The following is a 15,106-nucleotide window of genomic DNA, read 5'->3' on the forward strand; positions in this document are numbered from 1 at the left end:
TATAAATAATATTTCACAGATGGTACACGAATTTTTACCGCGTGAGTTACCCATACTATAACTTCTGACCCGGCGTAGCCAGGTGGTTAAGGCACTCGACTCATAATCAGAGGGTTGCAACGCCCCCACGGCTGAAAGGGCGAGCATGTTTGGCGCGATGGGGATGCGAATCCGCGACCCTCAGATCACGAGTCGCACGCCTTAACCCACCTGGCCATAATGTGACGGTCAATCCCACTTCTCGTTGGCAAAAGAGTAGCCCAAGAGTTGGCGGTGGGTGGTGATGTCTAGCTGCCTTCCCTCTAGTCTTACACTGCAAAATTAGGGACGGCTAGCGCAGATAGCCCTCGAGTAGCTTTGCGCGAGATTCAAAAAGAAACAAACAAACTTTAACATCCCCCGTTGAATGGAAGCGTGTTCTGAACTATTTTAGATTGATAATAATAATCAATACAGACGCACAAAACGTTTCTAGTCATATTAGTATCTTTATTACAACATTGCTTCATTAAATGTATGAATTTTATAATAATTGAAAATAATTCTAATTGTATATCTTAGGCCTAACATGAGTTAAACTTTTATTAAGTAGGACCTATATCAGATAAAGAGATTAATTAACACAGTAACTTGTGTATACTCTTTACTATAGTTTAGTTTAGTTTCAGCTCATCTTTACAGCACTCAGTACTATCAACAAATAAACTTATACTGTTATTCTACGACCTAACGTTAGACATTTTTAAACACTTTAATAAGATTTTAATATGTTATTTCACGAAATGTCTGCTAAAGTACATTTACATTCGTTGAACGAGTTTCGCGCGCACATCATTTCAAGAGACAAAAAACTGACAATTATTATAATAGATCATCTCTTTCTTTTATTTCTACTATAAGGTTTTTGCTCTTATAACAGAGCATTATAGTGGTTCACATAGTTTAAAATATTAAATTTAAAGTTATATCTAAATAATAAATATGAAATGCCCCATTTTATCAGCATGATATACGAGGTGGGATGATAACGGTGAAGCCACGTGCGTAACCAGTTTACATTTGCAGTAAATGCAGACAAGCGCAAGCTCGTATTTTAGTGAGTTTCTTTACACGGGAAGACCTTATTTCAAACTATTATAGCTTTAATAACACGCCGCCTTTCATCGGCAGGACGCACTCGTGCACTTTGTGAACAGGCACGGAGACCTAGTTTCCACCTCAGTTTTTGACGGGCCTACCCTACTGGTGAGCTTATTTATATGAGCATCCTGTGAACTGTATAAGGAGTTCTAACTGAAGTACTTTCGTGTCGTAGTTGCGTAATATTCTTCCCACTGAAGCATCATCTTATCTGATTTTTATGTAGTGTGTTTTGTGTTTGACGTTTTAGATGAGTTACTAAGGTAACGTCATCTGTTGTGACAAGTTAAAACGTTATTCGGTTTACTGGTACCAAACAGATACTATGGTGATCAGATATCCTTATTTGAGCGATTTTATCTTGTGCCCAGTGTTATGTTGAAAGACGTCGGATAGCTTTGAGCAGCAACCCAAAAAAGGTTGTTATGTTTCTTATCTTTTACTTGGTTTTTAATTTCAAGAAAAGATTCTAAAACATACCATAAATATACAAAAATGAATGATACTGGCTTAGAGGCGAATATATTTTTTCGTGTTTTTTTTCTTACATAGACATTTTGTTAATAATTTATAATGTATAAAAAACTACTAAAGGCTATAATTGAAATAATAATACGTTTTAAGGACACTTAAGAAACGAGTAAAATATAATTTGATGTGTTTTTATCTGTGTATTTGTTAAAACGATAGCAGAACTGAAAGCAGTAAAACTATGCTTGATTAATATTATATTACGATTATTATTGTGCTTACTAAATTATAATATCATAGTCAGTAAGGTTCTCGTAGGAGATACGTGATTGGTTATTTCGAGTTAAGAATGATAGCGTATACTGAGTTACACAGTTACACAGAGCTGGCAGACTATTATGTTTCAGTAAGATGAAAGAACTCTACGATTAGAACAAGAAGTAGGTCAAAAACTAGCACATAATTCACAATCAAAGATAAAGGTTTATAAATTGACCAATCAATCATCAGAATTGGTAATCCCACTATATTTTACCGAAGAAGAGCCCGTATGAATGGTAAACCTCAAAGGTTAATTCTTCATAAATACCAAACTTAAAAAAATGTATGTATTTAATTAGCTATATGTTATTGATATCGATGAAGTCTGAATCTCTCACGATCCAAAACATTACCTTGTTTGGAGTTTATTTGAGAGGAAGAAATATTTTCATGTTAAACCTTCAAATCATATATGTTACAATATCCACTATGAATGAACTACCAGCTTACAACATAACTGGTATAACCAGTATACTATCTTATACGGCGCTTGACACATAATGGGTTGCGAGTTCAAACCCCAACACATTAAACATGCTCGTCCTTTTAGCCGTGAGGGCGTTATAAAGTTACGGTCAATCCCACTATTCGCTGGTAAAAGAGTAGCCCAAGAGTTGGCGGTGGGTGGTGATGACTAGCTGCTTTCCCTCTAATCTTACACTGCTAAATTAGGGACGGCTAGCGCAGATAACCCTCGTGTAGCTTTGCGCAAAATTTAAAAACAAACGAAACCTATTTATTACCATAATAATACCGTTTTTACCGAATGTTACAAACAGTTCGGCTATTACACAGAAACACTGTTCTTTTTATACCCATTTTTTTCTTTCTTTAATTTTGTTTTAACACTTGAAATTTCATTTTTTATCATCTTACTTCAACTCTTTTTATATAACTTTTTCATTTAGTATGATTGTTTGAACTTTTAATAGTACACTCAACATTTCAATGTTTTATTGTGAATTGGTTCATTATTTTTCCTTTTGTTTTTCTCTCCGCAAGAATTTGCCCCATAAAAGGTTTATATTTTTTATTAAAAGTTAAACATTTTAACACATTTTTATCACTAGGTTACCTGTCGAACAGTCAGTTTTTGGTAAGTTATTGTTTTTTGATGGAATTTTAAATAACTTGCAATGCATATTAGAGAATTCTTTTTATACATGTAACGCATGCAAACGCAGACCTCAAACTCACAGTGGCTTAATTGTTTAAGCGTAACGTTATATGACCTCACTTTTAGGAACTACATACACACGTTGGTTGTTTCTCTCTCCAGTTATTGAGATCAGTGTGTTCGTCACGTGTGTTTTAGAATGAATACTTCATAAGTAATTGAAGTGGATTTGGTAGCTTTAGCACTAACTCCATGTGTTGACATTAACCTGGATAATTATAGATGCATAGTTAGATAAGTAACTCCATTTTTATTTCCGCATGGGTGGATAACTTTCTATTGGTTAGAAGTGTTTTAAATGTTAAGCAACCTGGTCTGGTCTTCGTCAGACATAATATTTCCGTTTTGTCTGTTTGAGTTTCTGAAATAGCAGACACTATCGAGGACCTCTTGAGTTTATAATAAACATTCAGTCTCAGCTTTCCTTGTGTTTTTAGGGTTGTATCCTGCACCCTTGTATTCATTTGTTTCGAGCGAATGAGGTAATTTTGATGTATGGTATCCACAAACCCTCTACAGGATAAAATTAAAGGTAAGCTACTAAATTAACCGTGGATTCAATACATACAAATGGTAAATTCCACTTTCTAGGATCTTAGATATTAGTGGCGTATCTACTTTGTTTATTCTACATAAAGATAAGTTGTTGAAAGGACTGAAGGTTTTGAAAAGTAATGCAAGACGGATCTAAACACCAAGGTAAATATTTTATGAAAATATGCCTTTTACTTACAAACTTTGAAAAGAAAGTGAAATTCGTATTTTGCTTGGATCTTATGATTGAATTTAGTTTGCTTTTAATTGATAAATGAATATGTCGTAAAGGTATTCACGTTATATTTTGTTGTGGTTTTATTTTACTTTTCAACATTGTGATCAAACATGATTGCCCTTTCAGCTGTGTGGGCGTAATAATATTACGGTCAATCCCACTTGGTAAAAGAGTAGCCCAAGAATTGGAGGTCGTTGGTGATGACTATCTGCCTTCCCTCTATTCTTACACTGGTAAATTAGGACGCCTAGGGTAGATAGCCATCGTGCAGCTTTGCGCGAAATTCAAAACAAATAAACAAACGTCTTATGAGATATATAAGAGGTACTTCGGGTTTAATGGTAAATTTGTTATATATACAGAATAACATAATATTTTGTTCAAAAATACACACAAATATTATTTCAATTGTTTTGGCTATTAACAAAGTTTAGATTATGCAGCTTTCCGAAATGACAATACCCCACCCTGCAATACAACAATATAAAATGCTAAAATCCGCGTGTCGTAATGTATTTATAATTTCAAATAGCTTGGAACTTAGTTAACTTGTAATTTAGGTTTAGGAGCTAAATAAATGTCGATATGTATCAGATTAATATTTGCCAACAATATTGACACACACAATTTTGTTACTTAATACAAATATATTTTAATATAGAAACAACAACATAATTGATAATAATAGCTATTGCAAATAATGATTTATGTACAAAGGTTTTGCAAATTTACAAATAATATTGAATCTTCTTTCTGGCTTAGAACTTCCTTGATATCTTATTGAGGGTTCGCTATAAGCAACTTAATTTCGAGTTTAAGTAGGTACACTTCACTTACTTGGGAGCTAACTAGCTCCGTATTCTTTCTTCTTAGCCAGCCACGCTGAGTTACTCTACCGCTAAAGTTATGCAATATTTTGTAATAATACTAATCTCCGATGTGGACTCACTGATGTTAAATGGTTCGTAATTTTCGAAATCTATAAACGTTCCTGGTCAAAATATCTAAAGTTACCGAATAATAATCGTTAATCACAGTTATTTACAGCTTCTAAAACTTACAGTACATGAACTGTAGCAAACCAACAATATATACTGTTTCTTGGTGCATCGTACTGATTATATTTATAGGCTTGAAGAGATTTTCTGAAAACTTAGGTTTAATCAACAATGTAAACGATACATCAGTGTTTACATACAAGCGTACATTGTTGATTCTTACACTCAAAATTTTCTACAATTTTAGTAAATAGACGAAGATTTTACATAACAAATTTAATAGTATAAATTACCTACATTTCTAAATATAATATACATTACAGTCAATCCGTCCTACCGACACACGGTAAAGGTTTCTTTATGGTGCATCACCAATAATTAATTACAACTGTCATTTTTCCTCTCACTCGTGTTATTGACTTTTATGAAGAAAAGTAATGCCGTTAGTAAAGTAAAAACAATTGTTAGGTACAGTTATGCAAGTACCACAAACATCTGGTCAAACTAGAAGAGAGATATGATGATCTACATGATAGAATAATAATGGCAATAATTACAATTGTTTATTTAATCGTGACATCACATGCTTTATACATAGTTAAACAATCTGGATACCACAATCGATAATACTCAAATACAGCATGAATTAAAGATTCTAAGTGAAATAAATGTTACTTTTAATTTTCTTATTTTGGTAACATTTAGGAAGGATATAGAACAATTAACATAATTGTTCCAGTTAAGTCTTCACGGAGAAACGTTGTTATATATACTACCTATGTGTATAACTGTCAGGTGCTCTCATGAGTAAATAATTATTCAAGAGATGCCTTGTCTCTCAAAAGTTTGTCTTCGACTATTAACTGTTTGTTCAGCTAGCTTTCTAATTTTTTCCTGATTTGCAAGGTTGTACTTTCTGGTCTTTTGGATATTTGTGGTGTAGCTACTTTTGATACTCTACATGTTTTACAAGACTAGGCTTATTTGTAAAGTCAGATATGCTAAAGTAAATATGATTCATGGTATCTTATTTCTTGCGTTTAGTTAGCATAGTTAGCAGTTCACTGAATAGTTTAGTCAACATAGTTAGCAGTTCACTGAATAGTTTAGTTAACATAGTTAGCAGTTCACTGAATAGTTTAGTTAGCATAGTTAGCAGTTCACTGAATAGTTTAGTTAGCATAGTTAGCAGTTCACTGAATAGTTTAGTTAGCAGTTCACTGAATAGTTTAGTTAGCATAGTTAGCAGTTCACTGAATAGTTTAGTTAGCATAGTTAGCAGTTCACTGAATAGTTTAGTTAGCATAGTTAGCAGTTCACTGAATAGTTTAGTTAGCATAGTTAGCAGTTCACTGAATAGTTTAGTTAGCATAGTTAGCAGTTCACTGAATAGTTTAGTTAGCATAGTTAGCAGTTCACTGAATAGTTTAGTTAGCACAGTTAGCAGTTCACTGAATAGTTTAGTTAGCACAGTTAGCAGTTCACTGAATAGTTTAGTTAGCATAGTTAGCAGTTCACTGAATAGTTTAGTTAGCATAGTTAGCAGTTCACTGAATAGTTTAGTTAGCACAGTTAGCAGTTCACTGAATAGTTTAGTTAGCATAGTTAGCAGTTCACTGAATAGTTTAGTTAGCACAGTTAGCAGTTCACTGAATAGTTTAGTTAGCATAGTTAGCAGTTCACCGAATAGTTTAGTTAGCACAGTTAGCAGTTCACTGAATAGTTTAGTTAGCATAGTTAGCAGTTCACTGAATAATGAGTTTTTAAGTAAACAGAAGGATTTACAATTTAAATGCACAGATGCCACAAATTCCTTTTATGTGTGGTTATGCAAACTATTGCTATAACTAAGTCTGTGGTGTTCTCCGAAAGTGACAAGTAATACACAGATTACATCTGACATATTCTCACATAGAAACATAACTAACAACAAACATTATTTTTAAATTTTACATAATAAAACTATTAGAGCTGTTTCTTACCAAAGTATTAAAAATTATGAATTTGAAAAGGAAGTAGGGATCCTGCTATAAAAAATAAAAGAAGAGTTAAAACCCTAATTACAAATTTATAAAATTTAATCCATACTTTGGCAGTTTTATATAATTATCTGTAGGCCAAAATGAGGTGTTTCATTTTAAAATTCATAATTTCTAATACTATTGTTTGTTTTTATATCCGTATAAATTATATCCTTTACTTTTAGAAACTTTCATGTGTCTATCCGTTGAATTGCAAAGATATTTAAGTGTGTGCATGATATGTTAACCACTTATTTAAAAAAAAAAAAATATTCGTATATATTTATCGGAATATCAAAAGCGGATACCCACAGACCAGTCAAGTAAACTAAGATAACATAAACAGAAAAAAAAAGTGTAAATAAAAAAAACATGTTTGAGCATATATTTGTTGTTATTCTGTTTATATGTTTTTTTATTTTAATTTTTTCATATCGGTACTATTGCATGCATAATTTGGTTGTACCATTTCGAATAAATAAGTTAAATTGAATATTTCCTCTTTGACGCTTCTTATAGAAGTTACAACTGTGATAAAGCGCTCACTTCGGTATCGGTCTTTCTTGCACTCAGTAAAATTAGAGGGAATGTTGACACCCAAATTTAAAAATCTCCATGGCTACTTAGCGAACCTGAGCCTTCTATTGTGCTGGATGCACATATTGTATTGAAACACAAACATTTTTGCTACAAACGCATTGAAGTTAATCTCCTTTGCTTAAAAACAAATACAATGTAATTATATTAATTGAAATAACATATGAAATGACAAAATACTGTTGTATACTGCCTACTAGAACATCATATTGCAGATAAGGCTCTGATTCAAAGGGTTGACTATTGTATTAATTCATTATTTAATTATTTGTATTAATTCATCACAATTTTTAGGAAAATTACTGTTGAATTGTTTCAACGGACATATGCTAGTATATATATATATAATTTATTATTATTTTTCCACAAGAAACTTAAACACTGCGTATCCAAGATATTTCCTTATATAGGAAGTTAATAAGTTCCCTATTATCGACTGTTATAAGGTCTTTCTCAGTCGGCATTGAAAATCATTGTTCAGAAAACGTTCATAACTCTTGTTGCTTTATAACAAAAGTTCACACGCTAAAACCGGGTTTCGATACCCGTGGTGGGCAGAGCACAGATAGCCCATTGAGAGCTTTGTGCTTAATTCAAAACAACAACGACAACAACGATTATAAAAAAAGTTTAGGATACTTTCTAAAAGCATGGTGACAAGTAAATGGAACCAAATAATTTGTATAAATTAGTCCAGTTGTATGCGTTTGAGATAAAGCTGTGGTGCAACAATTAGATGTTTGATTCCTGAGGTGAGTATATGTGGCAGATAGCGAATTGTGTAGCTTTGCGTTTAAAATATAACGGTTGTATTTTTCTACTTTCATCATTCTAATACACATATTACAACAATTGTAGGAACTGAAATGTTGAATTGAGGTATTACAAATCGATGATACGTTTCTACATACAGAAAATCGCATGATGGTGATAGAAACGAAACAGATAAAATACTTAAGAATTTAAATCTCTACTCATTCACTATTATCAAACTTGTATGTGTATCTAATCGTTGTGAATAATCTAATACAAACCACATTGGCATTAAAATAACAGATTCGTGGTTATTGTCTTTCAGAAACATATTACAAATTGTTAGTACACTTTTGTTACAATACCTTTTAATTTTTGTTTCAAAGTGTGTTTACAAAACTGTAATTTAGTTATTAAACAGAGAGGTTTGCTTGTAGTAATACTTCGGAGCACGAAGACGCGTTACTAGTTTCTGGATAAAATTACAAAAAGTTACTATTTTAAGACAATGTCTCAAGCGTGAGACAAATTCATTTCTTTTAATACGTTAAAACATTACAAAGTCGATTTGATTAAATTTTCGTGAAGTGTCTGTGATAAAGATTTTTTCTTTTTTAGAAAATTATCTGCTAAAGAAAATATTAATATATTAATACCAAATTCGTTTGAAAATAGTTTTTGATTACATGAAGCTAGACTGTAACACGGAATGGTTGGTACTGAACCTACAGTCCCTCGGTGGAACAGCTGTAAGTTTTCAAATTTACAACGTTAAGATCAGCGGTTCGATTCTCCTCGATAAGGCCGAGTAGGATAGCCCGGTGTGGCTTTGCTATAAGAAAAACACGCACTTAACCTACTATTAGTAATCAAATCAACATGTCCTCTGTGAATCAGAGGAAAATCTAAGAGCTCATAACACAAAACGTCGGGCCTCAATACTCACGAAGAGTAAACTACAGATAGCCCATTGTGTATATGTTTGACGATAAACATAAACAACCCAACGTGGTGGAATACATAAGGATTAAAGTTGAAAGCATTTCTTTATTAGAGAAACATTTTGTCGCTTTGTTTTAGTTTTGATTCAATTAAAAGTACTAATGTTTTCGTTTCAGATCAATGAAAAGTATTACCACTTTATTATTAGCACGTATTTTAGTTTAAAATCACTAAATAAAATTTGAATATCTACGAATAAAGAAAAAAATTAGCACTTTAGTTTTGTGCCAGTGAAAAGTTTTAGTGTACTGTTTGGCTACGAACAAATAAAGGTATTACACTTTAGTTTCCAGCAAGTGAAAGTTTTTGGAGCAGTTTTTGGCTATTAATCAATAAAAATATTAACGGAGTTTAGTTTTCAAACAGAGAAAAGTTTTTCTATACTGTTTGGCTACAAAGCAGCCCTCCAGTGGCACAGTGGTACGTTTGCGGACTTACACACTAAAAACCGGGTTTCGATCCCCGTGGTGGGCAGAGCACCACTGTAGCTTTGTGTTTAATTCTAAACAAACAAAACAAAAGCTACAAAGCAATAAAAACAATAACACTATTTTGAATCAGTGAAAAGTTTAAGGCTGTTGTTTAGTCCCAGCCTGTTTTTGTTTTTTCAGGTGGGATACTTATTTTCAATAAGAAAAAATATCATCGGTAAATTTGTCTTTGAGAAGTCATCTAACGTTTTGTTTTATAAGCTGCTTACGTCATCAGATTGTGATTGTTGGCTTAGGCCGTTAGTGAAATCCGTTAATGGAACAGTTGCGTAATGACAACAACTTTGATTTTTTATCAGATTTATTTCTCGAAATGTTTGTTTGAAGAAAGAAAATTCCTTTTCTACACATAAACTAATGGCAAAGTTTCAGGTGTTTGTAAACAGAAAACCAGAACCCAACGATGGTGTCGGAAAGTAAGGGAATTATAAGCTTTGTCCTTTTTCAATGTATTTGTGTGTCAATGATTTGTCGTGTTTTGGGAAGGCACGGGTGTATAACACGCCTTTTACTGAATTGTTAAACAAAACTGGACAAATATCCTAATCCATCAGGGTTTACATTTGATCTGAAGTAAAGTTTTTAGTTTTCGTTGGTGTATTTTAGTTTAAATGTATTTCTCGTCGCCAATCTGCGAGTACAAAGAACACGCAGTTAATTTTATTGTTGTTATTTTGTGTCTGAATGAAATTCGTTTGTGACACTAACACTTTTTAATCGTAGATTAAAACTGAAAAAAGTACATAGAAAGATTGAATCCGAATAAGTAAATGTTGAAGGTTTGAAAAAGTTGGACCACTTTTGGTTGAATTATTGAATGATTTTCTGAACTTCGAGCATCATAGTGTGAAGTCACAAGAGATTCCCTTGTGTAGATTTAATTTTTTATAATTTTTAACTTTGTGATCTGACTGGCTGACGTTTACTTAAATAACAAGTTTACTAGACCCTAGTGGTTCAGCGGTATGTCTGCGGACTTACAACAGTAAAAATCGAGTTTCTATACCCGTAATGAGCACAGCGCAGATAGCCCATTGTATAACTTTGTTCTTAATTACAAATAAGTTTGCTATAATCCACACTCGAGTATTACTAATTAGATTTACACGGTACGTTGTTGTTCTTAACCAATTTTCAGCACCAGTTAACCAATTTCGTAACAGAGAAAGTTTCATATATGAAAATAACAGTTAAAAAATCTATTTCACAAATAACATAAAGTTAAAGCAATTTTTTTTAATATATAATAGATCCACATGGTATCTGTTCGACCAATATTTAGAATACTTTATAATGTTTAATTAATTTTGTTTTCGTACAACTGTCATCACAAATTTAAAGGACAACATTTCTGTTATATATGTAATACATGCAACTTTAGGAACATATCCGCCAAACTACATCGAGTCCATAAAGATTTAGTAATGGGCGTGACAACAATGACCCGTAAACGGAAAGCCATAATATACCAGTAGACTAGAAGCGTGTAATCCTATGGTTACTAATTCACGAATAAAATCACAAGCTTTTAAATCTTCCGCTGAAAATATTTTATCAAGAGCTGAAACGTATGCAGTTATGAGGTGTCATTACGTTTAAAGTGTTTGAATTTTACCCACCAGTCATTGATTAGAATAGTTTTATGATTCCAGAGAAATGAAGTCCTGTCTTGGAAAAGGTCATCGGTTATCCATCAGCAGGTCAACTGAAGACCTCGTTACTGCTCGTTTTACTAACGGAAGCACTTTACCGATTTTCTTAAATGAAGAATCAAAAGCAAATGATGCCCGACAATACCCGACAGATGCCGAGCAAATTTCCTCGAGTCCTTCAGTAACAGATGACGTAACACTGACAGACCACCCAAGTGTTATGAAAGAAGGGCACCTGTACCTTTCAACTAATACAGGTAACAGATTAAGGTAAGGCAGTTCTGTATAACATAAAACTAAAGTGTATAATAATACGAATACGTCGAATTACTTATAACCAATTATTATCATATATTTACTGTCACTAACAGTATTCGCTACTAGATGTACATATTGTAATAAATTCTTATCCTATATTTTATTATTAAAATTATTTCACACTGTTAGCTTAGTTCGTAGATTGATGACTAACCTGAATCTACTAAATTGGCTTCGCCAAATGAAACGTTTACTACACTATACTCTTTCCATTATTTACGGTCAATTTCGTTAACAGTATTGATTAGTATATTTGTTATAACTAATTTTATCTTTATGTATGTCTGCTGACTTATGACGCTAGAAACCAAGTTTTGACACCCTTGGTGGGTAAAGCACAGACAGCTCTTTGTGTAGTTTTGCGCTTAACTGCAACCAACCTACAAAAATTATTCGAAATTATCAGCTTAGTTTACAGATTTAGAGCTAGCCTAAATCTACTAATCTAGCCAAGCCAAGAATAACTTTCAACACGGTGTGGTGTTCTTAACAGGGTATCTATCGGCCTAAACAAGTGAAATTGTTACTATGCTGTAATAGTTCTTACTTGGACACACTGTAGTAGTTCTTACTTTTATTTATTATATTTTATGTTCATAATGTCACTGCAGTAAGTATTTTTATTCAGCATTTTTAGCTTATTGTATGTAGAAAGCAATAATCTAAGCATACAGAGCTGGCGGAACCTTGTGGGGTATTATTGGGTTGACAGCCGAAAATATCACTAACAGTGAAAGTATCTAGTTGACAAAGCAATGCATTCTAATCTTTGCAAGTAAGATAGTGTGAACAATATTTTCAATTGACTATGTTAATTATAGGTGCATGTTTACTTCTAATCTACGTAAGTAGCTTGCTTTGATCAAAAGTTAATACTAATATTTACCAAAGTTACGTAAAGAAAAAACATTAATACTAGCTATACCTTTCAAACGCAGTCAAACTATTGCACACCAAATACACTATTAAACATACTTGTTTTTTGCAACTCAAGTATTAAATTTAAAATTTAATTATTAATATTCAAATATATTACGTGATTATACTTCTACGTTACATGTCCCCCGCTGGTGCAGTGGTAAGTCTGCAGATTTACAACGCTAAAATTGGGGGTTCGATTCTTCTTGCGTAGACTCAGTAGATAGCCTGATGTGGCTTTGCTATAAGAAAACACCCACACATTCTACGTTACACATATATATAAACAGTTTCGCACCATTAGTAAATTCAAATATGTCACTGGACTCCAAGTAAGCTTAGGAGTATTTTATAAGTTAGGTTTTGAAAAGGCTTAGTGAAGACTTTTTTGAAAAAGACTCAACATTTTCTATCCCTTAAAACAGTTTATTAACATTTTTGAAAATTAAACATAGTTGGATATTGAAACCGGGTTTAGATTATTTGTAAAACGTAAGCATTTGAATTAACGATTAATATGGGCTGGACTTAATATCTTAGAAAGACTAACTTTATAACTACTGTTTAAAGTCAATGACAAACTCGGTTTCAGAGCTATATTCTGAGTATAATTTTTACATGTGTGATATGGAAGACACCGTGGGCTTAATTATACATATGTACGATGTGTGATACATTCTAAGCCTAATTATCGATATGTACAACATTCTGGGCTTAGTTTCTGAAACTAATAATATAAGATACATTCTGGGCTTTGTTACACAAACTTGTGACGTGGGGTACATTCTAGACCTATTTATACATATGCGTGGCATGAGATAATTTTGGGCATGGTTACACAAATGTTTTACCTATGACACATTCTGTGCTTAGTTATTATCAACTGTAAGTAACGTCTGAATACAATGATTAAATAATATAAAATAAAACTGACATCACAATATTTGTACTTTAATCGAAACAATTCAGCATTAATAATTACGATTAATATGAGATTTAGCCACTGTTAGCTACTACAATTATTCTTTAGTTATTTATTCAGGTTACTAGTAATTATGGTCGTAATACGATTTACGATAAAAACTAGCACGTCTTCACAAAAGTTGTTATTACATGTCACTGGGCCAAGCATGGCCAGGTGGGTTAAGGCGTTCGACTCGTAATCTGAGGGTCACGGGTTCGAATCCTTGTCACACCAAACATGCTCGCCCTTTCAGTCGTGGGGACATTATAATGTGACGGTCAATCCCATTATTCTTTGGTAAAAGAGTAGCCCAAGAGTTAGCGGTAGGTGGTGATGACTAGCTGCCTTCCCTATAGTCTTACACTTCTAAATTATAGACGGTTAGCGCAAATAGCTCTTGTGTAACTTTGCACGAAATTCAAACAAACATGTCACTGAATCGTCACTAGAGCGCTCTCACTGTTCGTATATTTCCAGTCTTTAAGTATAGTCTGATATATTGAGTTCACGTTTACTATTGTGGTAATTGAAAATCATTCTGGGTACATTTAGATTGAAAAATAACTTGGTAAACATTTCTAAGCTTAATTATCTAAGTGTAGAACTATCAACACATTCTGACTTAATTGGGTCAGTGGGCGACTTGAGAAATATTTCGAGGTTGTTTCTGAGGTAAACATAACTAATACATTTTTAATTGTCAACAAATATTTTGTAATGATCCTTTATTAATGTATTTTTAGTTTGATTGTAATTTATTTTTCAAAGAAATAAAAGAGATAAATTAAAAGCAATCTCCATTTAGCTATTTAATTTTCATTGTAATTTTGCAATATTTACTTTTACAATCAGAGTCTGGGTGGCGCTGAAGTCTCAAAGAATAGAGGTATACTATAACGTCAATGATCCTCTACCAATGGATGTTGTCCCGCTCTCAGGGTGCCAACTGGAACCATCAAAGCCCGAGGAAGATGAATCAAACGATAATTACTTACCAATAAGTCTAGTGAAAGAGGTAACTGAATAAATGTCTATCCTATTATTGTGTGTGTAAGAGAGAGAGTTAGTTTATCACCTGATTACAGGTGACTTGACAATATGTTTGTCGGTTCATTTACAAACTTGGAGAAAAACGCATTGTAGAAATACGTGTAATGTAACAGACGCAGATACCTGCATAAAGCATATCACTTGCTGTCCTGTATTTACCATGACTATGTAAATAGGTAGTAAGAAACCAGTGATAATTAAGCTTCCAATGAACTCTTTTCAATTGTTCAAGACTTCTGAATCATGCTGTATACACACACTTTCAAATATACATTGTAATTTCTATAAATACTAAACATGCACACGCTTTCACCGTAACTTCCTTACGGAATACATCTAAACTTATTCGAATTATATGTAACACCGATGAATATGGATCTGCTTTAGTGCTTCAATGTCATCTTATCAAGAGCAGTTGGGACTAATACAAAAGCGGCTACTCATAGTATAGATAAGCACAC

At 32.8% G+C, this 15,106-nt stretch overlaps 1 protein-coding gene across 3 annotated transcripts in view; it reads left to right on the plus strand.

The window, feature by feature from the left end:
• Nucleotides 1–1,061: 1,061 nt before the first annotated feature.
• LOC143229671 (uncharacterized) overlaps nucleotides 1,062–15,106 on the plus strand; it is a 41,501-nt gene continuing 27,456 nt past the window's right edge. Inside the window, exons 1-4 of one of the 3 annotated variants that reach the window (XM_076462326.1) lie at nucleotides 1,200–1,559; nucleotides 3,547–3,641; nucleotides 11,396–11,665; nucleotides 14,448–14,610. In XM_076462326.1, coding sequence (XP_076318441.1) covers nucleotides 11,400–11,665; nucleotides 14,448–14,610 — 429 coding nt within the window. In that variant the 5' untranslated portion in view covers nucleotides 1,200–1,559; nucleotides 3,547–3,641; nucleotides 11,396–11,399. Of the gene's footprint in view, nucleotides 1,560–3,546; nucleotides 3,642–3,788; nucleotides 3,809–11,395; nucleotides 11,666–14,447; nucleotides 14,611–15,106 lie in introns of those variants that run through there. The other 2 variants (XM_076462325.1, XM_076462328.1) reach the window with 2 other exon arrangements.

The sequence above is a fragment of the Tachypleus tridentatus genome, chromosome 10 (assembly GCF_004210375.1).
Source record: "Tachypleus tridentatus isolate NWPU-2018 chromosome 10, ASM421037v1, whole genome shotgun sequence".
NCBI classification, from domain to species: Eukaryota; Metazoa; Arthropoda; class Merostomata; order Xiphosura; family Limulidae; genus Tachypleus; species Tachypleus tridentatus.